Genomic DNA, 25,159 nt, shown 5'->3' with positions numbered 1-25,159 from the left:
AATTCAGCTCTGCTAATATGGTGGCTCCTCCTCCTCCCTACTGGTCCTTGTGTGCCCCCCTCCCCCCCCTACAACGCCTCCCGCTCATAGTTACTTCTGCTTCTGGTGGCCCATTGGAAATCTGTATCATAAAGATGGAGTGTTGACTAAATTTAGGCTGTTAAACGATAAAGCAGGAAGCAACTAAACACAGAGGAACAAAATCAAATCCAATTCTCTCTTTAAGAGAAGAGCTTGCGCCGCAGGAGACTGGCTCAGAACAGGACAAGTATTTGTGTATACCAGGCAGATGTGGAGTAAGGTCACCCCAGGTGAGTGGGCAGGTGCTTTCCTTGCCAAAGGCTGTCCTTTACTGGGCTGAAGGGAGTTTGTTTGCCTCACCAGGAGTTTTGTTTTTCCAGTCTGGAATGCAAAAGAACAATCATTGATAAAAGGGCTGTGATGGAAAGGAATGGTCAAGAGCTTTAAGACTCTCCCTATAAAAGCTGTGCAAAGGGGTACAATGATTGCCTTGACAATTGAAAATAATAGCAATGGCAAAAGGGGCCAAAAGAGTGGTATCTGGGCCAAACACAGCCCATGGGGTTCCAAAACCTGCCTGAGAGCTGGGTCTCATTCGACATCCCAAGGAGTATTCCAGAGGCTATGGTTCCTGATATGTCTCCTTCCTAGGAAAGGAGCCAGGGGAAAGGGTTCTGGGTTTTATAGGGCAGCATGACAAACCAAGATCTAAACTGTGGGCAGTTCGTACTAAGCTGAGAGTAGCCATGTCTCAGCCAATGACCTGGGGCGGTTGGTCACGCCCCAGTAGGCTCTTGGCTGGACTCTTGGAAGCTCTCCCTCTTGGGTTGTCCTTTGAGGGAGGACTGGGCACTCACATTCTCCAGGCAAGTTTTCTCTGGCCTTGTGGAGGGAGGTGAGCCCCTGAAACAAGAGTGAACCTTCTTTAGCACAAATGTTCTGGCATTTCAAGGCTGTGTTTTGCTGTGTCCATGCAACAAAGTCAAAGAAAAAAGGAAAACGAAGCATTCAAAATTGCTTAAAAATTGCACAGGCTATATTTTGGCTGGATGGACACTTGCCCTGTGTATTTTTTATTGTGGTAAAATACACATAATAGAAAACTTCTATTTTAATCATTTTAAAGTATACAATTCAGTAGCATCAAGTACATTCACAATGTTGTGCCACCATCACCTCCATCTAGTTCCAGAACTTTTTCATCACCCTAAAAGGAAACTTGTACCCGTTAGCAATCACTCCCCCATTCCCCCTTCTTCAGGCCCTGGAAACCACTAATCTGCTTTCTGTCTCTCTGGATTTGCCTTTTCTGGATATTTCATAATGGAATCATACAATATTTGGCCTTTTGTGTCTGGCTTTGTTCACTTAGTATAATGTTTTCAAGGTTCATCCATGTTGTAGCATGTATCAGTATTTAATTCCTTCTATGAATGAATTATATTCCATTCTGTGGATATACCCCGTTTGGTTTATCCTTTTATCAGTTGATGAACATTTTGGTTGTTTTCACATTTTGCCCATTGTGAATAATGTTGCTATAAACATTTGTGTACAAGTTGTTGTTTGAACATTTGTTTTCAATTTCTTTGAGTATATGCCTAGGAGTGGAATTGCTAGGTCATACGACAATTCTATGTTTATCTTATTAAAAGACTGCTCAACTGTTTTCCATAGAGGCTGTAACGTTTTACCTTCTCACCAGCAATGTATGAGGGTTTCAATTTCTCCACATTTTCTCCAACACTTGTTATCTTCTGTATTATTATTGTCATCCTAGTGGATATGAAGTGGTATCTCAATGTGGTTTTGATTTGCATCTCCCTAATGACTAAGGATGTTGATTATATCTTTATGCGTTTGTTGGCCACTTGTATATCTTCCTTGAGAAGTAACTATTCAAGGGTTGTTTTTCTCTTTCAGTTGTTGAGTTGTAGGAGTTCTTTATTTATTCTGAATATTAGACTCATCAAATATGTGATTTACAAATATTTTCTCCCATTTGGTGGGTTGTCTATGTACTCTCTTGATTGTCTTGTTTTTAAAGAGAAGATGTTAAACAAAGCACTCGGATGTTTTGGGAAAGGATTGCCAAATAGGACAGCAACAGCCAGAACAGTTCTGAGCTAAGGAAGTTGCCTTGCTGTCATTTTTTCTTTCCTGGCCTCCAGTAGGCAGCCCACATCCCCAAGTCTCCCTGTAACAACTACAACAACGATAAGTTGTGTAAAGACTCTGTGTGCCAGACGTGGTGCCAAGTGCCTTAATTGCATTTTCTTCCATCCTTGTAGCTACCCTGCACCATAAGTGTTATTATTCCAATTTTACAGATGAGGAAACTGAGTTGCAGATATGTTAATAAATAACTGAGTGTCTCAGTGTTCACAAGCAGCAGAGTCAGGATCCAAACCCAGGTCCACCAGACCTCTTCCTACTCTGCCACAGGTTCATTTAATTTTGTTCTGGGGAGCTTTGGGGTCTCCACTGGGTGCTTCCAGGGCCTCTCTGGCCATACAGGGGAGGATCAGTAGAGGATTTGGGTCTCTGGGGCCAGCACCCACTTCAACCAGAGCAGCTTTGCTTTGATCTCTTTTGTAATTTGGGGCTCAAGTGTAGGAATTTGTTTGAAAAAAAGTGGCTTCCAGTGCTTTAAAAAAATGTTTGAAAGCCACTGCTAAATCATCCTGCTTCATGGAAGAAAATCCCAAAGCTCTTGTAATGTCTTGTAAAATAAAGATTTAGTTGCAGGAAAATCAGTTCTAAATGGGGATTTGTTGTTCAATGGATATAAAGTTTCAGTTATGCTAAATGAATAAGTTCTAGAGATCTGCTGTACCACATGGTGCCTATAGTTCACAACATGGTATTAGGCACTTACAAATTTGTTAAGTGGGTAGACCACACCTTAAGCGTTCTTACCATAAAAAAACAAAAACAAAACAAGAAAAGCCTAAGAGACACCAGGAAACTTTGAGAAGTGCTGGATATGTCTATTACTTTGATTGTGGTGATGGTATCTCAAGCATTTGCATATGCCCGAACTCATCAAATTGTACACATTAAATATGTGCAGTTCTTTGTATATTGATTATACCTCAATAAAGCTATTTTTTAAAAAAGGAAAACCAGTTCTTAGCTTCATTGATAGAACCCTGTTGTGTTGTGTTTGCACACCCCCACACCCTCACACAGTCTCCCTCCACTGCCCTATTCCTGCACATTCCTATTCCAGGTGGATGGTCGATGCCAGCTCTGAAGGGAGTTGCCTTTGAACTGCTAGTCACCAGAAAAAAAAGTGGCTCTTGCCAGCAACTGCGCCCACGCTTCCTGGCAGCCACGACTGTCTCCATTCATCAGTCAGGTATGCTGCCTGCTCACCTTTGATCACCTTCTCACAGCCACCCAGCCTCAGAGACTCTCCAGACCAGAGCCACCTTTCTTGTTCTTTTATTTTTCAATCAGCAAATTGAGTTTCCACCAACCTGAGAGGGAGACCCTAGCTCTTCGTCATCCTCAGTCACAATGACGGTATTCAGGAAGAGAGCCATTCTGCCGAAATCACACAAGGTGAGGCCAAATCTTAAGAAAAATAGCTTGCAAGTGAGTGTGTGCCGAGCCTGACAACTAACTTGGATGGAGAAGTGGCTGCATGGCCAGGTGAGGGGGCGATGAGGCTGCCATTCCCACATAGCATTTCTGATCTTCTACACAGAGCTGGTCTCAGCAGGGCAGTGCTCTGGGCAGGAAATCCCCTGTGCACAGGAAGTCGGGCTTGGTCTCTGCTCTCTGCATTTCCCTTCTTAGGAGACTCCGGAAGCCTGGGGTGAGTTCCACACATTTAGAGTCGGCATCTGAGGTTCACCATCATGTGAAGATGAGCAATTGCAGAGAGGGCAAGGGGCCTTGTGGCGGGTGGGCAGGGGCGTAGATTTGTGTAGCTTCTCAGAACTGCAACTTGGGTTTCTGAACATTTATTCTGTATGCCAATAAGTTGTTGCCAGATGTCTGCTCAGTAACAGTTCTAGTGTGAAGTCACGTGAAGAGATTTAATGCCATTTACTGCTTTGGTCAGAGATGAGGAGAGGGTGACAGGGAAGCTCCCTGCCCACTAGATAAACTGAGGTCCAGGAGCAGGCGGCCTTTTTATCCTTCACTTCTAGTTTTCTCCAAATTAAACACTAATCAGGGCATCTTGTTTCCTTTTGCTCTCAAAAATCACCCAACTGATGGTGGGTATTTGTTATCAGACTCCTACAGGGTAAGTGGTACTTCCTGGTCCCCTTAGGCATTGACTATGACAGTTTGGGCCAAGACAACCTGCAGATAGAAACTGCAGAGGAGGCAGGTGTCAGCAGGATGTGTTTTCCAAAGCACTGAAAGACCTTCCTCACCTCCAAACCTTCCCCAATGACTTATCTAGGTACCACTCACCCTTAGTTAATCCAGCAAAAACTTTCCTAAACTTTAAACCGTTGAAGTCACTAGTAGGTTAGCCAATCAACATTGGCTGTTGCTGCCAGAAGGCCCCTGGTAAAGTCCACATGCCATTGCAGACTCAGCTGCTGAATGACCCCTGTCAGGAAGACCTAGACCACACGAATCCAATGAGACACAGATAAGAACAAGCCCAGGTTTGTCCTGCCAGTTGCAGCTTTGGTGTGCACACCCACGCTGGGCTACGCCCAACTCACCTATCCAGATGATCAGCAGCGTGTCTCCAGGCACCAGCCGTCTGAACACACAATGAATCATCCTTGGAACACTGGATGCCTTGAAGTTGAGAAAAATGCCTCTTTCCTCCAGTCTTCTTCCTTTCAAAGCCTAGGAGTAGGCTTTGACAGTCCAACTGTCATTTATTGTTTTCTTTACAATCAGGAAAAGTTTCCCCTATGCCCTGAGAAAGAATAAAATGAAGAGGAGTTTAGTATAGCCTAACCTGCTTTATTTTCCAGCATCTCAGATATTTATACTTGTTGTGGTGCCTAGTCTTCTGGTGGCAAAATTTCCAGCTGGGAGTGTCAGGGCGGAAAAAAGGGCATCCCCACATACACTACAAGCTAATGGGGAAATCACTGGCCACTGTGCTGTGCCATTCAGTGAAGCCTAGTGGCTATCTGCTATACCCCATCACAGTTCTTTACAGCTCTGAAATAATATAGGCTGTAGGTAGCGTTTCAGAGTGATTAGGGCACGATTGTGTACAATGGGTTAGATATACAAAATATGGCTAGTGCAAACGTGCTTGCTAAATTAACTATGGCTTGCCAAGTTGCTAAAAACAAACAAAGAAAGAAATTCAATTTTCTGACTAATTATGCTTATTGATTTTCCAAGGTCATGCCCCAAAACAAAGAAAAGAAAATGGTGAAGATTTAAATATTGCAATAGGACTTTTTGAAGAACTTGTATTTGAAATCATGTTTTATTTCTAATTTGACAATAACTATCATTCTCTTTATCAATGAGCATGTGTAGGGTCCTACCTTCAGAACAGTGCCCTATGTTCATGCTGGGATACAGACAATTCTGGATATGCTTAGGATCTGGGAAGCAGGCTCACCTATTTAGGATCTATTTGCTGGGGCATAAGAGGTTTCTAGGAAATAAATTATCCATCTCCCTCTACTCTCCCAATTACATAACTCATCTCTGGCAATAGCAAAACGTACAGTTGGATGCCATATGATGCTTGTGTTCTTTTGGTACCCCAGTAATAAGTTTACCTTGAGACCAAGAGTCACACCTGACCTAAGTCTCATGTTAACCATGAACCAAGACATCCAATATAAACTATTGTTTTTTGAGGGGGAAACATGGCACAGTTGTTAATGAGACATGAATTTATGAATAATTCTTTGGAAGTATAAGATTAAAAAGACATAATTTCTAAAGGATTGTTTAGTGTGTTGAAAGTAGATATATTCAAAACAGTCTTCCTCTTTGAGATAGAAAAGGAAAACCAATTCTAAGCGTTTAGCTTCATAGATAGAAATCTGGTGTTGCATTTGCACAAACCTATACCCACACCCAAACGCCTCCTCCCTCCATTTCCCCTTTCCTAACAATTCTGTGACAAAGGTCAGGTTTTTGAGCATTGGTTACTACGTAATAAAGTCAAGATTGTTTTACCCAGTATTGAGATTGCGTTGGTGATCACCCATCTTCGCTCTCTTCTCCAATATTTCTGGGGAATGAGTACAGCCCGAACTTGGACTGCCTGCATGGGATGGGGGGTGGTCTTATTACAAATGCTCATTCTTGATTCTTCCCAAGACCTATTGAAGCAGAATTTCTTGGAGAGGAATCAGGAGTTCTGTTTTTTTTTTTTAAACAATGTCCCCAAGTAATTCCTATGCACCTTGAAGTTTGATAACCACTGCCGGAAAGACTGCAAATAAATTGCTTCATAAAGGAACCAGATCTAAGGCCTTGACTTCATTCTCATATTTATCTCAGCAACTGTAGCTCTAGTCTCTACCACCACCCTCCAATGACCCAATGACAAGAAAAAAAAACACAAGGAGGGATTAAATGTGAAGGAACAAAATATGAGAAATAAAAATGTGAGAAATAAATGCTAGAATGCTGAAACAAAGCAATTTTTCATTCTCTCTCTTATAGAGCCACAGTGATTTAGGTAACCAATATTATCAAAATTACATAGACTTTTAATATCAATGCTGATTTAGGTCAAGTGAACTAGTGTCCTGAGAATAGCAAGGCAACACAAAATAAAACAAAATAAAAAGTAACAGTGAGATTCTTCTTCAAAATATTAAAAAAATATGCTTTATTAAGATGTATGGATAGACAGTAATTACCAATAAATATACATATATTAGGGACATAGCTCAAAATTTTTACTGATAAGCATGCATAATCAAAAGTGTTTGGAGACCATTGCTCTATTTCATTCCTTCAGGATCTCGATAGTTGAGATCAACTTGAAAAATTAAAAAATTACCATATGATACTAATATATGGTCATATGTGATCCCTCTTAGAAGATATCTGTATTTCAGTAGGGGACAAGGCTTACCCCAGAGGAATCTATCTCTAGTGGTGAGTTTCAGGCTCTCTGGTTGGCAGGTAGATGAGCTGTTGGGTAGAAAATCCTTTTCCAGGAGAAGCACATCGGAGAAGAAACTTCTAAAGGTCTTAACCACATCCTGACTGCGATCAGGAATTCAAGGTGGTTATAATTTTTCAGTGGACTCACCAATCACTTTCCACTTTCTGATTGGATTCAAAATATAGTCAAGTTGGTTACTGGTGGGTTCCTCAGGTAGTCTGAGGATGAGTGTCTTGTTTGTGTTTTCTATATTCATATTTTTATTGCAGTTTTACATGAACTACATCAGCTTTCAGATCAACTCTGTGACTTTATCAATTCATTCATTTTTAAAAAAAAAATTTTATTTGTGTTTTGCTTGAGAAGATAAACTCTCAGTTCTTTATCTTGCCTCTGCACTGCTCTCCCTTTTATTCTACACTGTAGCTGGCACATGTCCAATTCCCATTTCCAACAATGCCAAACATATTTTACAAAGGGATCTGCCTTAGGGTGACCGACTGTCCTAGTTTGCCTGACTGTCCTTGTTTTAGCACTGAAAGTCCTGCATCCCAGGAAGCACCTCCGTCCTGGGTAAACCAGGGCAGTTGGTCACCCAGAGCTGCACTACCCAATAGGGTAGCCACTAGCCACATGGGGCTAGTTAAATCTCAGTAAATGAAAACAGAATATAACTAAAAATTCAGTTCCTCAGTCGCACTAGCCATATATTTCAAGGGCTTAATAACTACGTGTGGCTAGTATCTACCTTGTTGGACAGTGCAGATATAAAAATCTCCGCATTGCAGAAAGTTCTGTTGGATAGTGCTGAACAAGAGGGTATTTCCTGCAATAACCTAAAACTAACATCTTTTAAAACAGTACCCTAGTCAAGCGTCACCAGTTGGCTGAGCAAACTCATGTGATGGGGCCTGGCATCTCACTGGACACACAGAGTATGCTGGGTCAGCAAAGCTGCGGTGAAAACTTTTGTTTTTCAGAGTTCACATTTCCTGACACATCAAGCTTCTGGAACTATGTCCTCAATCTCTCTAGATCCCAGGAATTTATAAACAGTTGTTGGCATTTAGTGGAAATGGGGACATGGCACAAGAAACATTTAACATGATAGCAAGAGAAGACAATTTGACCCCTTTTAAATTGTGTCCATAGGGCATGAGGGTTGCACTAATTTTGTTCCCATTTGTAGATTTTCCCTTGATGCACAGTGCAGCAGAGAGGATAGCTGGATCTAGTTGAGCTAGAGCTGAAGGAGGACATGTATGAGGAAAAACACCTTTGGAATGGGCGGCTTTACGTCCATCGCATGTCTACTCCAAGCATCAGTTGGATGGAGCCACGGGGCTTCTCCTCTTACAAAGTGGCCAAGAGTCATGGAGAGGGCAGCACTTGGGCAATATCTCTCTTCCCCCAGGGCAAAGGCGAATTAGAAACAAACTGCCCATCAGTTTGAAGAGTCCTTGTGGAAAGATTTAATTGTGAGCACAGGGATTTATTTGTTTTATAAAATGTTAGTGAGCACCTCGTAGGGTCCCTACTTTTGAGTCATTCACAGTCTAGTGGTGAATTTAATATATTTACTGATTTTTGAAGTATGTAACCAATAATTATTTGTGAAGACAGTGATTGATGATGATGAGGATGATGATGATGACGATGACAACATTTATTGGGAGCTTTCCAGGTGGCAAGCTCTATTCCAAGTGCTTTACATGAAGATGTACAAGACAGTTCTTTGGGAATATAGATGCTGGGAGGATCCCCAGGTGAAAATATAGCATACTATTTTTCAAAATTTAGCATATAAACAAAGCAAAAGCCTCATAATGGTTATTTGGAAAGATAGCATAGTAGAGCAATTTAGCTAATGGATTTTCTTTTTTCTTAAATAACCTTTTTATTTTGAAATAATTTTGGATTTATGGAATAGTTGCAAAGAAAGTACATAGAGTCCCCATATGATAATGGATTTCTTAGTCAGACAGCAATGGCTTCAAGTCCCAGGTTTGCTATTTATTATTGTGTCCTTGGACAAGTTATTTAACCACTCATATCTTCAGATGTGGCTTCCTCAATTGTAAAATGTCACAATAATACTTGCTTTAGAGGGTTGTAGGAAAGAAAAAATGAGAGAATGTGTGTAAAGTGCTTTGTACATGCTTGGGTCATTGACGTGCTTAATAAACATTGGCACTAACTTATTTATATGGGTGATATGTTTGTTTTAACAAATTAATGAAAATCATATGTTACAATAATTTTAAATGGCCAATGTCTAATAATTATAGTTTTAGCTCTTGAAAGGATAAGTTCCATTTCCTTCCTTATCTTGCTCCTTTTCTCAGGCAGTTGAAGGAGCTCTTAGTTTTAACCCTCACCCAGGCTCAGTCCACACCAGGCCAAATGGATCCACCATCTTTTTGTCTCACACTGTCAACAAGTCTCTTTCCACCTAAGGAAATGGAGGGAAGATGGAGTGGATCCATTGTCTTGGATGGTTCAGGCTGCTATAAGAAAAATACCATAGACTGGGTGGCTTAAACAACAGAAATTTATTTCTCACAGTTCTGGAGGCTGGAGGCCAAGATTAAGGTGCCAGCTCTGGTGAGAGCCCACTTCCTCATTTGCAGATGGCTGTCTTCTCATTGTATCCTCACATGGCAGAGAGCAGAGAGAGGAAGAAAACTCTTGTGTTTCTTCTTATAACAGCACTAATCCTATCATGAGGGCTGGCTCCACCCTCATGACCTAATTACCTTCCGAAGTCCCCCATCTCCAAATATTATCAAATTGGGGATTAGGATTCCAACATGTGAATATTGAGGGGACATCAACATTCAGTCCATAGCACTCATCCAGGATGGGAAGCTGAAGTTTTCTGCTCTGGTCTGTTCAATGGGGGCTCACTGAGGCGGCTCACAGAGCATCTTTTTGGGAGCTCTGGGCATGGGTACAGGGACTTTGTCCTCTATGGAGCTAGTAAATGATCCATAATTCAGCTTCCCATTGTCTCCCTGCTGAGCTGGGGATGGGGGTGGAAGGGCAGAGGAACTGGGGGACCAAGCAACTTCTTCCCTTTTCCTCCCTTTCTGTGATCTCTGAGGTTCAGAGGGCTGTTTCTCTACTTCTCAAACACAGAGAACTCCCAGAATTCCCTAGGCCTCTGTGTGGTCCATTAGGGCCATGCACTTGAATTTTTCCATATTTCTCTCTGCTACCAGAAGACACTTCTGATTATCACTTAGCCTCCCCCTTGATTAAAGCAAAGACACCAACTCAACACTGAGCGTTTGCTTTTCTTCCTACCCTCTGTTGTTCACATGAACCTTCCCCCAGTACACATACACACACACACACACACACACACACACACACACAGACTCCCTCTCTCTCTATCTCTCTGTCTTTCTCTCTCAAAGAGAAAGTTGATGATAATTCACACATTGGGCTTTAGGTCAATTTTAGTTGCTCTTTTCAATTCCTAAGAAACCTAGCAGGGTTATTGGGAAATTCTGGCCCATTACAGTCTTAATGGAAAACCCCAGGTCAAGAGTAACAACTTTTCTTCAGTTTAAAAGCTAATGTTGACCATAAGACAACTCTGACAGATGTTTGAAAATTGTTCCCATCAAATGTTTTCTGGAAAGAATTCAGGCTGCTTGCAATGGAGAGCCTATTGATAGATTTAGCACTTCCAGCATGCCATTCACTAAAGACACACTGCAAAAGTTGCTCCTGCAAAGTTGTACTTCCTAGTGGTGTGGTACTTGTTGTGGGCCAGATGGGCATTCTGATCAGGTGGTGGCTGTGAGGACACACGTTCTCCAAGTACTTCCTATCATGAAGCTTAATGCCTCCTGGGCACTTACTACCTTATAGGCTCCATTCTTAGCATTGCACATCTACTGTCTCATTCAACCTGCACAACAATGCTATGAGCTGGGTGCTATTATTATCCCCATTTTACAGTTGAAGAAACTGAGAAACAGTTTCATTAACTTGCCCACAGTTACCAGATGGGAAGAAGTAAAACCAGGGTTAGAAGTAAGACACATTGACTTTGGAACCCATACTCTTGGCCACTGTAAGGAAATATGTTGCCTCACTTCACCTTGGAGTTCACACTTCTTTAGAAGCCAATGTTTAACTGTAGGCTGGTACCCTCACCAAAAAAAACAGAAAGCAATTTGAGAGCCACTCAAATCATCCAGCAGCTCGCAAACATTTCCTCAGTCATTGCTTACTCTTAGGATCCACACAATGATGTCACTGATGGTAAACAACAGAACCTTGAACAATGGCAGCGCCAGAGATAAGGGCTGGATTTTCCTACTTGGCTACTTCGCCCAGTGGCTTCTAGGCTCAGTATATTCTTTTAGCTCCTGAGCCAGTGCTCACTTTGAAAGTTACAGCCAGATGGATGGAACCAGAGAAGCTCATACTAACTCTACCAAAGAGCCAAAAACTCTGTAAAAACTATTTTATGTTACTGTAATGGTGGGGGAGGGTATCATCAGGCCTGCAGTGAAATAATTATTGTTTCCTAGAATAGGAAAAATAGTCAGTGCCCCAGCACTTCAAGCAAAAGGCCTCATGGTTTCAGGACAGCCATGAAGACAAGTGGCTCTGCTTCATCTACTCCTTATGCAGATCTTTTCCAAATCATTTTACCATGACTCCCTCTGAATCTTGAAAGGTGGACAGAGAAGGGGAAAAGGCAGAATATCATGGAAAAAAGTTTTGGCATCTTTGAAGACAACTATACAAAGGGTTAGTACTGGAGTAGAGGGTCAGGAGGAGACATTTTATCTAACTAGCCGAACTTCTGTCTCGGGGAGCTCACAACCTATAAAACACTTTTTTTTTTTTGTGAGGAAGATCAGCCCTGAGTTAACATCCATGCCAATCCTCCTCTTTTTGCTGAGGAAGACTGGCCCTGAGCTAACGTCCGTGCTGATCTTCCTACACTTTATGTGGGAAGCCGCCACAGCATGGCCTGACAAGTGGTGCGTTGGTGCGCGCCCAGGGTTCTGAACCTGGGCTGCCAGCAGTGGAGCACGCACACTTAACCACTATGCCACGGGGCCAGCCCAAAACATTCTTATCCTGAGCAGGCCAAGTTTCAAAGAAATCTACTTTTGTTGAAGGCAAGAGAGACAGGCTGATTTTATTTTGTATTGGCATAAGATTTATGGTAGGTGTCAATAAAAACTGAAATCAGGGGCCAGCCAGGTGGTGTACCCATTTAAGTTCGTGCTCTCCGCTCCGGTAGCCTGGGATTCGCGGGTTTCGATCCCAGGCACGGACCTATACACCATTCACCAAGCCATGCTGTGGTGGCGTCCCATATACAAAATAGAGGAAGATTGGCACAGATGTTAGGTCAGGGACAATCTTTGTCAAGCAAAAAGAGGAAGATTGGCAACAGTTGTTAGCTCAGAGCCAATATTCCTCACAAAAAAAAAAAAGAAAAAGAAAAGAAAAAGTAAAACTGGAATCACTTTGAGTAGCCCAAAATGCCATGAATATTCTAGAGGAGAATGGAGGAAAATGCTTAGTGATCATGGATGCACCTCAATCAACCAGATAATGTGAAGCAATTCCAAATTAGTAATTAATATGTAATAATTCAGACCTGCTTGGCAGGCAGAAAATGCCAAGAAGGCCAACAAATGTAACCTTAAAGTTCAGCCATCTTGTAAACAAGTATTCTGTGAGGTTTCATTTCATTTTCACACAGTTTGAGGATGGCATTTCTATTCAGAGGGCAGCTGAGTAAATGATTAACCAAAACAACTTGTTTTGACCAAATGAATCGACTCTGCAATAAACAATCTGGCAGCCTTTTTTTTTTTTTTTTAGTTAAGGGGATTTTTTAAAGCACAGCAACCTTTTCCTTGCTTTTATGAAACACTGCCCTATGTTTCCAGGCAGAAAAGCAAAAACTTTCAAAAGGTCGTGTGATGGCATTTCAGCAATGTAGAAATAAGAAGAAAACCAACTAACAAGCAAAAAGGATGTATCTGATAACGATCTTTGGCAGCATGTCTTAAAGCAGAATATATAAATATGCATACATATATATGTAATGCTAAGAGGATTTCACCTTGAAATTTGATAGCTATAATTCTTTAATAAAGGCCACTTGTTTGTCAAGGGCTAGATTAGTCTCTGAGCTGGTTATACAGGAAATCTAATCCTGTTCTATTATAGGAGCAAATATCAGTATCCTCCCTGAGTACAAGTATGGGTAGATGTAGTAAGAGGCAGATAAAGCCTTTTCCTCTTCCCAGGCCAAAGGAGTTAGTGCACGCAAACACAGATTGGAATTATAATGTGCTTCCATAAGGCTTTGGGGGAGAATACACATCCTTTCCCCACAGATGTATGGCCTGTCCCACACTGGGGACATTGAATTCTTCTGGTTTCTATAGACCAATGGTCCTCAACTGGGGGGTGATTTTCTCCCAAGGGGAATTTTGGCAATGTCTGGAGATATTTTTGTTTGTCATACTGGGAGCTGCAGTGGCACCAAATAAACAAAGCAGATCAAAGTAGCATCACAAAGGCTCAGGAAATTAAATTGTCATTGGAGCCATAGCCTACAAAATTCAGGCCAGGACCTGTGTGCTAAACCTAAACAGGGTGACTGATTGCTAAAATAAAAAATTTAAATAGGACTTGGAGAGTCTTAAGATAATCATCACAGTGTCTGAGATATAACTGAAAATCACTGGCCATACTAAGTATCCAGGAAAAGCACAGCTTGAAGGAGAAAAGACAATCAACCAACATCAACACAGAAATGAATCAGATATTGAAATTGTCTGACAAAGATTTGAAGGCAGTCATTATAAAAGTGCTTTAATGAACAATTACAAATTCTCTCAAAACAAATGAAAAATAGAAAATATCAACAAAGAAATATGTTACAAACTGAAATTATAGAATTGAAAGATACAATAACAAAAATAAAAAAACTCACTGGATGTGCTCAATAGTATAGTGTAGATAACAGAGAATAGAATCAATGAACCTCAGGACTGATCAATAGAATTTACTCAATTTGAAAAACTGAGAGAAAATAGAGGAAAAAAAAAATGAACAGAACCTCAGAGAACTGTGGGACAATAACAAAAAATCAAAAATTCATGTCATTGGAGTCCCAAAAGGAGAGTAGAAAAAGAGTCGGATTGAAAGAGTATTCAAAAAAATAATGGCTGAAAATTTCTCAAATTTGGTGAAAGATGCAAATCTACAGATTTAGAAATTGAACAATCTCCAAATATGATAAACTCAAAGAAACCCATGCCACAACACATCATAATTACACCTCTGAAAACTAAATACAAAGTCTTCAAAGCAACCGTAGAGAAATGATACATTTACCATAAGGGAACACAAATTAAATAAAAGCACACGTCTTGTCTGAAACCATGGAGGCCAGAAGGAAGTTGCACAATATTTTTCAAGTGTTCCAAGAAAAGAACTGTCAACAGTGAATTCTATATCTTAAAAAACTATTCTTCAGGAATGAAAGGGATATAAAGACATTCATAGATGAAGGAAAACCTAAAGAATTTTGTTGCTAGCAGACTTGCCCTTAAAAAATGGCTAAAGGAAGTAATTAAAACTGAAAGACAATAATAAAAGAAGGAAACTTGAAGCATCAGAAGGGATGAAAGAGCAATGTAAAGAGGAGAAATTTGGTACATACAATAGACTAACACTCCTCATGACTTTTATAAATCATATTTAATGAGTAGAACAAAAATTATAGTACCATCTGATGCTCAAGACTATGATATTTAGGGGGGCCAGCCTAGTGGCGTAGCAGTTAAGTTTGCACGTTCCACTTCGGAGGCCTGGGGTTTGCTGATTCAGATCCTGGGTGCAGACCTACTCACCACTCATCAAGCCATGTGGAGGTGGCATCCCATATAGAAGAGCTATAACTCTATAACTACAATACACAACTATGTAGTGGGGCTTTGGGGAGAAAAAAGAAAAAAGAGGAAGATTGGCAACAGGTGTTAGCACAGGGCCAATCTTCCTCAAAAAAAAAAAAAAGTCAATGGCTAGGAAGATTCAAAAGTGTTGGAATCCTTCATTCCTTCTAAAAAAAAAGACTATGATATTTAAAAGTGAGAAAAGTAAAGGGACTAAAATGGAAGTAAATAGTCCACACTTCATTTGAAGTGGTAAAATGTTAATGCCAGTAGATTGTAATAAGACACATATGTCTATTGTCATACCCAGAGCAACTGCTAAGGAAACTATACAAAGAGATATGCTCAAAAACATTATTATTTAATCAAGATGAAATCCTAAAAAGTGTTCAGTTAATACACAGGAAGGCAAGAAAGAAGGAACAGAGGTACAAGAAACAGAGGAAACAAAGAGAAAACAAATAATTAAGTGTAAAACTTAAGCCCTAACATATCAACAACTACCTTAAATGTAAATGGTCTAAATATACCAATTAAAAGGCAGAGATTGGGACAGTGGATTAAAAAAAACCTACAACCCATATATGCTGTTTACAAGAAACTCACATTAATTTCAACAAAATAGGTAGATTGACAGTAAAAGGATTGCAAAATGTAAGCATTAATTTAAAAAATAAGGGATAGCAATATTAATATTAGATAAGGAAGACTTTGAGCAAAAACCTTACTAGAGACGGAGAGACATTACATAATGATAAAAAGATTAATCACCAGGAAGACGTGGCAATGCTAAAGATGTGTGTGCCAAACAACAGAGTCTAAAATATATAAAGCAAAAACTGATAAAGCTGAAAGGAGAAATAGACTAATCCATAATTATTGTTAGGGACTTCAACACCCCACTTTCAGCAAATGATGTAATTATTAGATAGAAAATCAGCAAATCAAAGTGCAGTTTATGTATATTTGCATACATGACTCATACATATTTCTATACAGCCTGCTAAAATAATATAACCAGAGCTTAATTGCTGATCTTCTTGTGGTGAATTTCCCAGGAAAGCAGAAATTCACATGAGAGTTTCAAAAGATTGAAACTGGAATGTGCTGATTGGTCAGCATTGAATATTGCTGATTTATTCAGGATATAAAAATCTACCTGAAATATCTGATTTCTCTTATGAGAAAACGTATGCATTTCTGGTTAACACAGTGTTAGCAAAACATGTGAAATCTGACACAGAGTCTAAAAAAGGTATTCATAGGTAGGTAGTTTCTTTTTAATAACTTCAACAGAACTCATATAATCAAGTGACACACAAACTAATTCAAGCAAGAGAAATTCACATGAAAATTCTAGAACTTGGGTACAAAACAAAGCAATATAAGAAACAATGTAAACTCACTGGCCTGATTGTTAAGAGACTTGTGTTCTGGTCATTATTCCCTCATTAATAGCTGTGTGATTTTTGGCAAATCCCTTAACCTCTCTGAGTTTTCATTTTTCTCATCTGAAAGATGAAGAGGTTGAATTAACTGACCTTAAATGGTTCTTTCCTGTTTTAAACTTTTAAAACAATGTGAGTCAATTTCATGCTTGTAAACAGGAAGAGTTCTTTGGCCTCCCAACTGAAAATGCACCTTCAAAACTACCAAAAGAGGACTCTGCTCCTCTGAGTGGGTCTGAGAAAATCAGCACAGAACACTGCATTCCACTGTGAAAGCAAAGCTGGAGATCAAAGAGTAAGGCAGATCTGAATTAGGTTTCCCCATGCAACAAGCAAAGTGGTGGGCCGGGAAAGTTCTCATAGACTAAAAAATATAGGTTCCAGTGCCTTTCAGAGTTGGCTTGGTTTGGTGGCTGAAAACCCACACATGTTCTCACCAAACAGACTTCAGATGGGGGCCTTTAATGAATGTTCTAGTTTTTAAAATGCAGGGCAGTCACAGTGACCTCTGAGGAAAACAAGTCCGCTTAGATGTGGTATAAATAACCCAATGGGTGAAATGGTTCATTCTAACTCAGTTCTCAGCCACATGTACAGCAAATGGATAAGGGCTCCTAGGGATGCAAAGTCCGTGGGAAAGAAGATGCTAGTATCCCTGCACCTTAGCTTCGACTGGGCATCACACACCATGTTAATTGTTTCCAGAATCACCAACCCTTTATTGGGGAGAGTGAGGGTCTTTAGAAGACCGTGAGGGTGATAGTGGTTCAGAGGCAGCAGACGTTCTAGGGAAATACAAACAGACCTGGGTGGTGAGGGTGGTAATAATCAGGAAATCCAAGGGTTAGAGATGCCCAGGTAGACGTTAAGAATACCACAATATCAGAATTGATCTATGCAAACAAATCTTTATTAGCATCTATAATTTACCTGCTACCATGAATAGTGCCGAGGGCCCAAAGGTGTATCAGACACCCCTGGAGGAGCTCACAGTGTGATTTGCTGCATCACTTAGAGTTTTCAGCTAGAAAAGGTAGCCCACTAAGCTGAGAGATTAATGATGGGACTATTTACCAAAGAGAGGGCAAAGCTAAGGGAGCCTAGAAGGGCTGTGGAGGTATATATCAGCTTTAAAGGGAATGAACCATCTCAGAATGGCTCTGTGCAGGTTAAGAGGGTAAGTGAAATACAGATAAGTCAACATGTCTTATCTTGATGTTTCAAATAATTGGGAATTATTGGTTAGGTTGTTTAGCACCAGCAGCTAGAGGGGCCTCTCCTTTGTGAGTGAAACCACACTCCCTCAACCTTTTCACTATAACTTCAAGAATTCTAAGCTCTGCCATCCCTATTTCCTTCTCACCATGTGCTACCTGCAGCCATCACTGTGGAGGGTCTTCCAATACTTTCCACTATTAGCTCCATGGCATGTGTCGGGACGGGTGTGTATCTGTGTGGGCTTGGGGCTTCCTTCCAGTCTCTTTAGAGGCCAGCCCTGGTCAATTGCTCTGTTAGCCCAGTAGATGTGCTGGCTTTAGGAAGCAAGACAATCACCATTCCAGATTCCCTAAGCTCCATTTCACACTCTAGGGAACTAACCCCAATGAAGCCCATGGCTGACCAGCCCAAGGTCGCTCAGTAGATTCCAGCTCAGCTTTGAGTCCCTGTTCTTTGTACCTCATCATTCTGTGGCTGGCAAAAGGAATGACTTATAATCTCTACCAGGCAAAAGCATTATCTGTACTGGTGGCCATGACTACTTTAGTCTCAGTGAGATGACTTTAATCCTTATCTTCTCCTACATGGTGCCTAGAGTTTCCCATGATTTACTCAATGCACTCAATTTTAACTCAATCTTCTGTATATTTAGAATGACAGAATAACGTGCAGGATAATTTAGGCTCCATTAGTACGTTATGCATACCCTATTATAGTACTTATCACATCGTGCTGTAATTTTTTGTTTACATATCTGTCTCTGCCACTTGACTGTGAGTTCCTCAAGGGCTTAGGCTATGTCTTACTTATCTTAATATTCTACCTCCTTCCTAGAACCCAGCAGCTGAACAATCTGAACATAGTAGATTTTTAATGAGTGAGCCGGCTTTATAGTAAGGCTCAGTAGACAAGTGTGCCTCATATGCACATATTCATTTATCCAATGTATATTTATTAAGTTCTTACTGTGTGTCCAGCACTATGCCAAGCTCTAGGAACCCAAACATATCATCTCTGAACCCTGGGAGATAACGGCACATAAAAAAGATTAATTCCCAATTGCTATAGTCTAAATGTGTTTCTCCAAAATTCATATGTTGCAATCTTAACCCCCAAAGTGATGGTATTAGGAGGTGGGGGCTTAGAGAAGTGATTAGATCATGAGAGTGGAGCCTTCATGAATGGGATTAGTGCCCTTGCAAAAGAGGCCCCAGAGAGATCCCTTACCCCTTCCCACATGTGATGACACAGCAAGAAGATGACTAGGAAATAGGCTGTCACCAGATGCTGGGCTGGTGCCTTGGACTTCCCAGGCTCCTGAACTGTGAGAAATAAGTTTCTGTTGTTTATAAGCTACTCAGTCTATGGTATTTTTGTCATAGCACTCTGAATGGACTAAGACACTAATCATCATGCAATTTGCAGATGCACAGGGTATTAAGGAAGACTAGAGGGGGCTATTTAATGTGCCCTGGTTAAGAAGAGGTTCAAGGAGGGATTCCTAGAGAAGGAAAATGCTGAACTGCATTTTAGAGGATGGTCATGAGATAACCAGTAAAAGGCATGTTGAGAGGAGCCCATCAGGGAGAGGAGACAATAGGAGTGACGGCATTGGGACATGACATAGCCAGGTGTGGTTGGAAAACTCTGCCAATTTGATGTTGTTGGAGGAACATCAAGTGTGAGACAAGAGATGAGGCTGGAGAGAGTAGCAAAGTCACACGGAAATGGACAGTGCATTAAAAGTTACAGAACTTGGATGTTGTCCTGTAGGTGATAGCGATGCAGTAAAGGGACTTAAGCCAGGGAGGGATGTAGTAAGTTGGGCATTTTGCATAGAATCATTCCCTGACCTTGTGAAGGACAGAGTTGGGGGGTAAGACTAGAAACAAGAAAACCAATTGGAAGGCAGTTGCTATGGTACTGGAAAGAGATGAAGAAGACTTGGACTAGGACAGTTGTAGAAGAGATGGAAAGAAGAGGACTGATTTGAACTGGATTTGAGAGATGAACTTGGCAAGATTTAGTGGTTAACTGGATTTGGGGAGTAAGGGAGAGAGAGGAAACAAGGAAGACTCCCAGGTGGGTGATGAGGCCATCCTCACAAGACAGAGGATAGAGAAGAAAGGCAAGGCTTGGGGGAAGGTAGTGAGGTCATTTTAGACATTTTGAGTTGAAGGTGCATGTGACTCACTCAGGAGATGTCCAACAAGTAGTTGAAGACATGTTTGAAGCTTGACAGGGATGGGGAGAGGGCCAGGACTAGAGGTATAAAATTTGTGGTCATAAACTGGAAAGTAGTGTAGAAACCATGACAGTGGGCAAAATAACTTGGGCGAGTATGTAGTGTGAGATGGGCAGTTGTTTGACCAGCTCCTCGGGACACATCAACACATAAGGATTTGGTGGGGGAAGAGGAGGTTATGAAGGAGACTGAGAAGGACAGTCAGAGCTTGTTGGAAGCGTTGGGAGGACCGGCCTTGCTCACATGTGGCTTCCTCAGGCCCAGCTCCCTGACCTCCTGACCACCCAAGTCTAGTACTGTTATCCCCTCTCATAAGTCCTCTGTGTTTATCCTTCACAGAAGCTACCGTAATTATAAATTAACTACTGATTGTGTTATTATTTAATGTCTGTCTCTCCTGCTAGACTATAAGCTCCGTGAGGGCAAAGATTGGATCTCTTATTCCCCAGGCAATCCCCAGAGCCTAGCAAGTGCCTGGCAATTAGTAGTTTCTCAATAAGTATTTGTGAAATTAAAGAATGGTGTTCTAAACTCTCCAAGGGTAGAGAGTTTCAAAGAATGTCACTTTTAATAATCGAGTTATCTATATAATGTTCAATTCAAAGTGTAAAATATACTTATTTTATAGTTTAAGTATTTCCTATGTAAAAAATTTAAATTTCTGTCAGTTTTTTTTTTTTAGTCAGTGAACAATTCTCTCTCACTTCTTCTGGATATGACATGAGGAGAGTGGAGAACGGCAGGCCAACAGCAGACTTAGTGTGTATAGTTTGTTATATTTTGTAGCTAAGTGGTGACACTGTCGTTGTTCCTCAAAGCTCTACCTGGTCTCAGAGCTCCCGGGAGACAGGTGACTACAGAGCCTTATGAAAATTTCTTTGGTTATTCAAGCAGGGATACAAATTATGATGTGAATATGGTCTACAACATAGAATTTCTTTTAGGCAATATTTTTGTGGAAAACTCTATAAAAAAGCATAATGAATTCAGAAGTTACATATTTTCTGTATACAAATCCTCGTTATACATATATTACATGTTATCATTTATTAAAATGCTAACAATTGGATTCCAATGTCAAATGTTGAACCTCTTACAAATAAATTTAAGTAATTGTATCAATATTTAGAAAAGGCTGCATCTGTAGGCATTGAGGCTAACGCAGGAAAAAAATCTAGGTGTTAAAAGGCCAGTCTTCAGGTTTGGACACACAAATTGCAGAGATTTGGGTCTTTGTCTTCCTCTCTTTTTCCATTTTTGCCTCAAATCCTTACCCATCTGCAGACTTATGCTTGAGATGTTTGTATAAAGGGATAAAACCCCTAAATCTACAATGATGTTTGCCATGAAAATGCCCTGGGAAACAGCACAATAACTCACATGCACACCAAGTTTCAAAACGTATCTGATCCTTTGCTGAGAGAAGTTTCTGATGGGAGAGAGAGAGGAATGAAGGGGCTCAACAGAGACTGGAGAAATATTGCAAAGGGAGTCTGAGGCCATGCAGAGCAAATGTTGTTTCTTTGTGGTCAGGCATACTGGTTAGAGTGCAGACTGAAGCTCTGCCTTTTATTAGTTTTTGAATCCATCCTTTTAGCAAGGTTTCAGTTCCACATCTGAAGATGAGGATCATAATAATACTTACTTCACAGTGGTGTTTAGAGTGTTAAATGAATTACTATGTGTAAAGTACTTGGAACAATGCCTGTCACAGAATAAGTACTGTAAAAGTATTAGCTGCTATTGTTATTTGCAATTTTAGCCTAGGCCATAGAATTGTGTGCAGATTTTTATGTCACCCATTTCCTAGATCACCCTCTCCTTTGGGAATAGTTACAATGTAGACCCTTTATTGCTGGCTGAGATTTGCCCTCCTCTCATCTACAGTTCCTAATGTTTGGGATCTGATGACTCTTAGGAGGTGGGTTTGTTTCTGTTTTGTTTCCATATATAACCTGCGGTTCTTTCTCCCAGTACTTGTAAGCCCTGGTTAAATCCTTGAACAGCACCAACTACAGACTTACATAACTGCATCAGGAACATTTTCCTTAGGGAATTGCTCAGAACCCTCTGAGTCAGTTGCCCAGGGAAACAAGAACATGATGTCATAAGATATCACACTTCCAGCGCTCTCGGGTCCCTTCTGTCAAACCTGAGGCAGGGCCCAGTTCCACAAACTCTGCCTAGCCTAAGCACCTTCTCATCCTCTCCAAGGCAATGCAGAGACCCTCGCTTTCTCCCAGCAATGTCTAAACTCAGGTATGTTGGAGTCGTGGCCACACACTTCTTCCTATGCTTCTTCAACCACAGACCTCTCGATACCTTTCTTCCCTCCCAGGGCAAAGAAAAGCTTGTGCAAAAGGAGTGTACAGCTCTGGGCAACCTTTGGTTCTCTAGAGTATAGGCACAGAACTGAAAAAAACCAAAAAACCCTCGGAGCTGCTCCCTGGAGGATCAAAGTTTGTTTCAGATTTCATAGATCCTCAGAGACCTTAGGAGCGAGATTACAATATCCTTTCTTTCCCTTTCTACTTACCCCCTTCCATGCCCTGAACATGCCCACAATCTCTCCTTCCTGGTTTATCAACCTGCTTCTCATTCTTTCAAGAGATATTATTTCACTTTCTTGTTCTGCCCAAATGAAAAGGAAAGAAAAGAGAGTACGGCCACGATGCAATTTCATTAGAGTTTATTGGTATTTTATAGTGAGGTCACTTAACCATGCCCCCGCCCCAGGCAAATAGTGCAAAGTGCAGCTCTTGCACTGCTCCCTGCCCTCCTCAAAGCCTAAAATTTAACTTACTCAAGTCTGTAGATGGCTTGCTGTTATCTAATGAGGGCATCTGAAAACTCAGCAATAATCCTGTCTCCCAAGTTTATCAAAACAGAAGCCCGTGAGAGAAGTAAAATTCAGCCATGTTGGAACTCTCAGTCCCTGAAGGGTGTGTGTTTTACAGCTCTCTGCCTTGCCAGAGGACTGCAGCCGTGACTTGCAGAAGGATTCCAGAGGGACGGACGCTACTGGAGACATTCACAGTTCCCTGGTCAGAGCTAGCTATGATGAGGACCTCTATGTGCATATACCACTTCCTTGTTTGGAGCTGGTATATTTTCCTCCATTACTACACCTCACAACAAGGTGGGGATCAGCAAAAACTGAACATCTTTCTAAAGGATGGACAGTGGAAGTTCCTGACATTGCTTAATCTGGTAAGTCTATACGGCCATTCCAAGAAGCAATCTATTTGTCTATAATATGGGTGCTTCTACACACATCACCTTTTTATTCTATGAAATACAAAATTCCATTATTTTTCTTCCTTCTTCATTGTTTGTAAGTCTTGGCTTTCTCTTTTTCTTGACAATGTGCTCTGAGAAACCCAATTCAGGTGTTATCCGTAGCTACATTTTGTGCTGGTTAATTGTTAAATGCTCTTTCGAAAAGAATCTTATCTTGAAACTCTTCTCAGATGAGCCCAAATAGGAGACTAGGTTAATGGTTTCACCATGGGATTGACTACAAATGCAGGAGGGATTTTGAACTTTGCTTGAGGAAGTCTGTGAGGGAAGGCAGCGTGTCGTATGTTGTGTAGGAAGTGCAATTTCCAATGAAGGAATAATGCCATTTTACAGCACACACAGACTAACAGATTTATCTAAGAAAAGCACGTACATTTTGCCATGTTCAGATCCCACTTCAATTTTTTATAGGCTCAGGCTATGATTTAAAGGACAAATCACCCAACGAAGCGGCAGATTCACATTTTCAACTATTTACAAGCCAATCGTATGACTTGATCCCTTCTTGTCTTGCTAGCCTGGCTGACCGTATTCTGATGAATGAAGTGTGAATGAATGGGAGAAAAATAGATTTTTAAAAGATGTTTTGGAAATATAGAAAAATATTTTTAGAATTAAAAGCTAAAAATGGCTCATCTTTTGGGGATGCTAATTAATGTGTGAGATTTTTAACTAAAATATAGGTTGCCGTATAAACATCTGATTTCACAAACTGTACAAAATATTCCAATCCTTTGGAATCATAATCCAAAGCAGAGGTTATACATGGTCAGAAAAAGTGACACTCTGAAATGCTAAGGAGAGGAAATTCAGCAAGTTCAAATCAGAGAGGCCTGGAGGTTTTGCTTCCCCCTCTCTGGTCATTTGCTGGGCTTTGATTTTCTCCTGAAAGATTGGAGCCCTGAACCCAGCTCCAGTATGCTTGAAAATATCAAGCGTATTTCAGTGCATTCAAAAGGTGACTGCTGGTTTCAATCATAGAATTTTATGAAAAAAACAAAAAACAAAACAGAAAACAACCACCAAAAATGCTTTCGTGGAACAACAATAACACAGTAAGAATCTCAGCTTTATGAATCTATTGGCCTTATATTTAAAAAGGTCAACTGAAAGACAGGTGGTACCTAGAGCCAGGATTGGTGGTCTAACTGAATCCAGATTCCAGTGTGGATGTCCCACCTCACACTAAGCATGGCTCAGAACAGACTTACTACCTACTCCCACAGACCAGCTCCCCGAGTTCTTAATTCTTGCTCAGTTACATGCTCCAGAGCCCTCATAATTCCAAGAATGGAAAAAGACATTTATCATGTCAAAGAAACCACTATTTCCTAGTGTTAATCCCCTTTTTGCTTCCCTGACTAATGAGCCATCAAATCCTATGTTTTTCCTTTTCCTAGGTTCATTTCTTCTTCCCCAATCTTACTGTCCGTCTCATTCCAGGCTCTTATTAATCTGTACCGGGATGGCTAGATCATCTCTTCATTGTCTTCTCATTATCAATCCATCCATTTACCGCTCAGATCCCGGATTAATCTTCCCAAAGCACTGGTTTGGTTTCGTTTAATTTTAAACATCATGAACCTACTTGAAAAGAATAGTCAGATACTCAAGATACCGCAGTGGCCCCCTCCTGTTTTATGGAACCAATTCCATACTCCTGATTTAAGAGCTCACCTGACTACCCAGCCTTCAGGTCCCCCTCTCCCCAGGAAGACTGGTCTCTTTGCCAGGAGGCCTTGTGTTTTCTCCAGTGTTGGTCCCTAGGCTTCTTGCCATCACTGCTCTACCTATATTCACACTCTCCTTGAATGAAAGGCCTACCTGCCTCTCCATCACTTTGCTGCTTTCATAGATCACCTGAAATCCCATATTCTCCTTAAAACCTCTGCTGACTAGCTCCAAC

The 25,159-nt window shown here is 40.8% G+C and overlaps 1 protein-coding gene across 1 annotated transcript in view; it reads left to right on the top strand.

The window, feature by feature from the left end:
- Window positions 1–23,010: 23,010 nt before the first annotated feature.
- ADTRP (androgen dependent TFPI regulating protein) overlaps window positions 23,011–25,159 on the top strand; it is a 56,718-nt gene continuing 54,569 nt past the window's right edge. The window contains exon 1 of the mRNA XM_004432119.3: window positions 23,011–23,163. Coding sequence (XP_004432176.1) covers window positions 23,011–23,163 — 153 coding nt within the window. The remainder of the gene's footprint in view (window positions 23,164–25,159) is intronic.

Source organism: Ceratotherium simum, chromosome 13, assembly GCF_057802395.1.
Source record: "Ceratotherium simum simum isolate JZ-2026a chromosome 13, ASM5780239v1, whole genome shotgun sequence".
In the NCBI taxonomy this organism is placed as follows: domain Eukaryota; kingdom Metazoa; phylum Chordata; class Mammalia; order Perissodactyla; family Rhinocerotidae; genus Ceratotherium; species Ceratotherium simum.
Note: the sequence above shows the minus strand (reverse complement) of the source record. Positions and strands in the feature narration are given on the sequence as shown.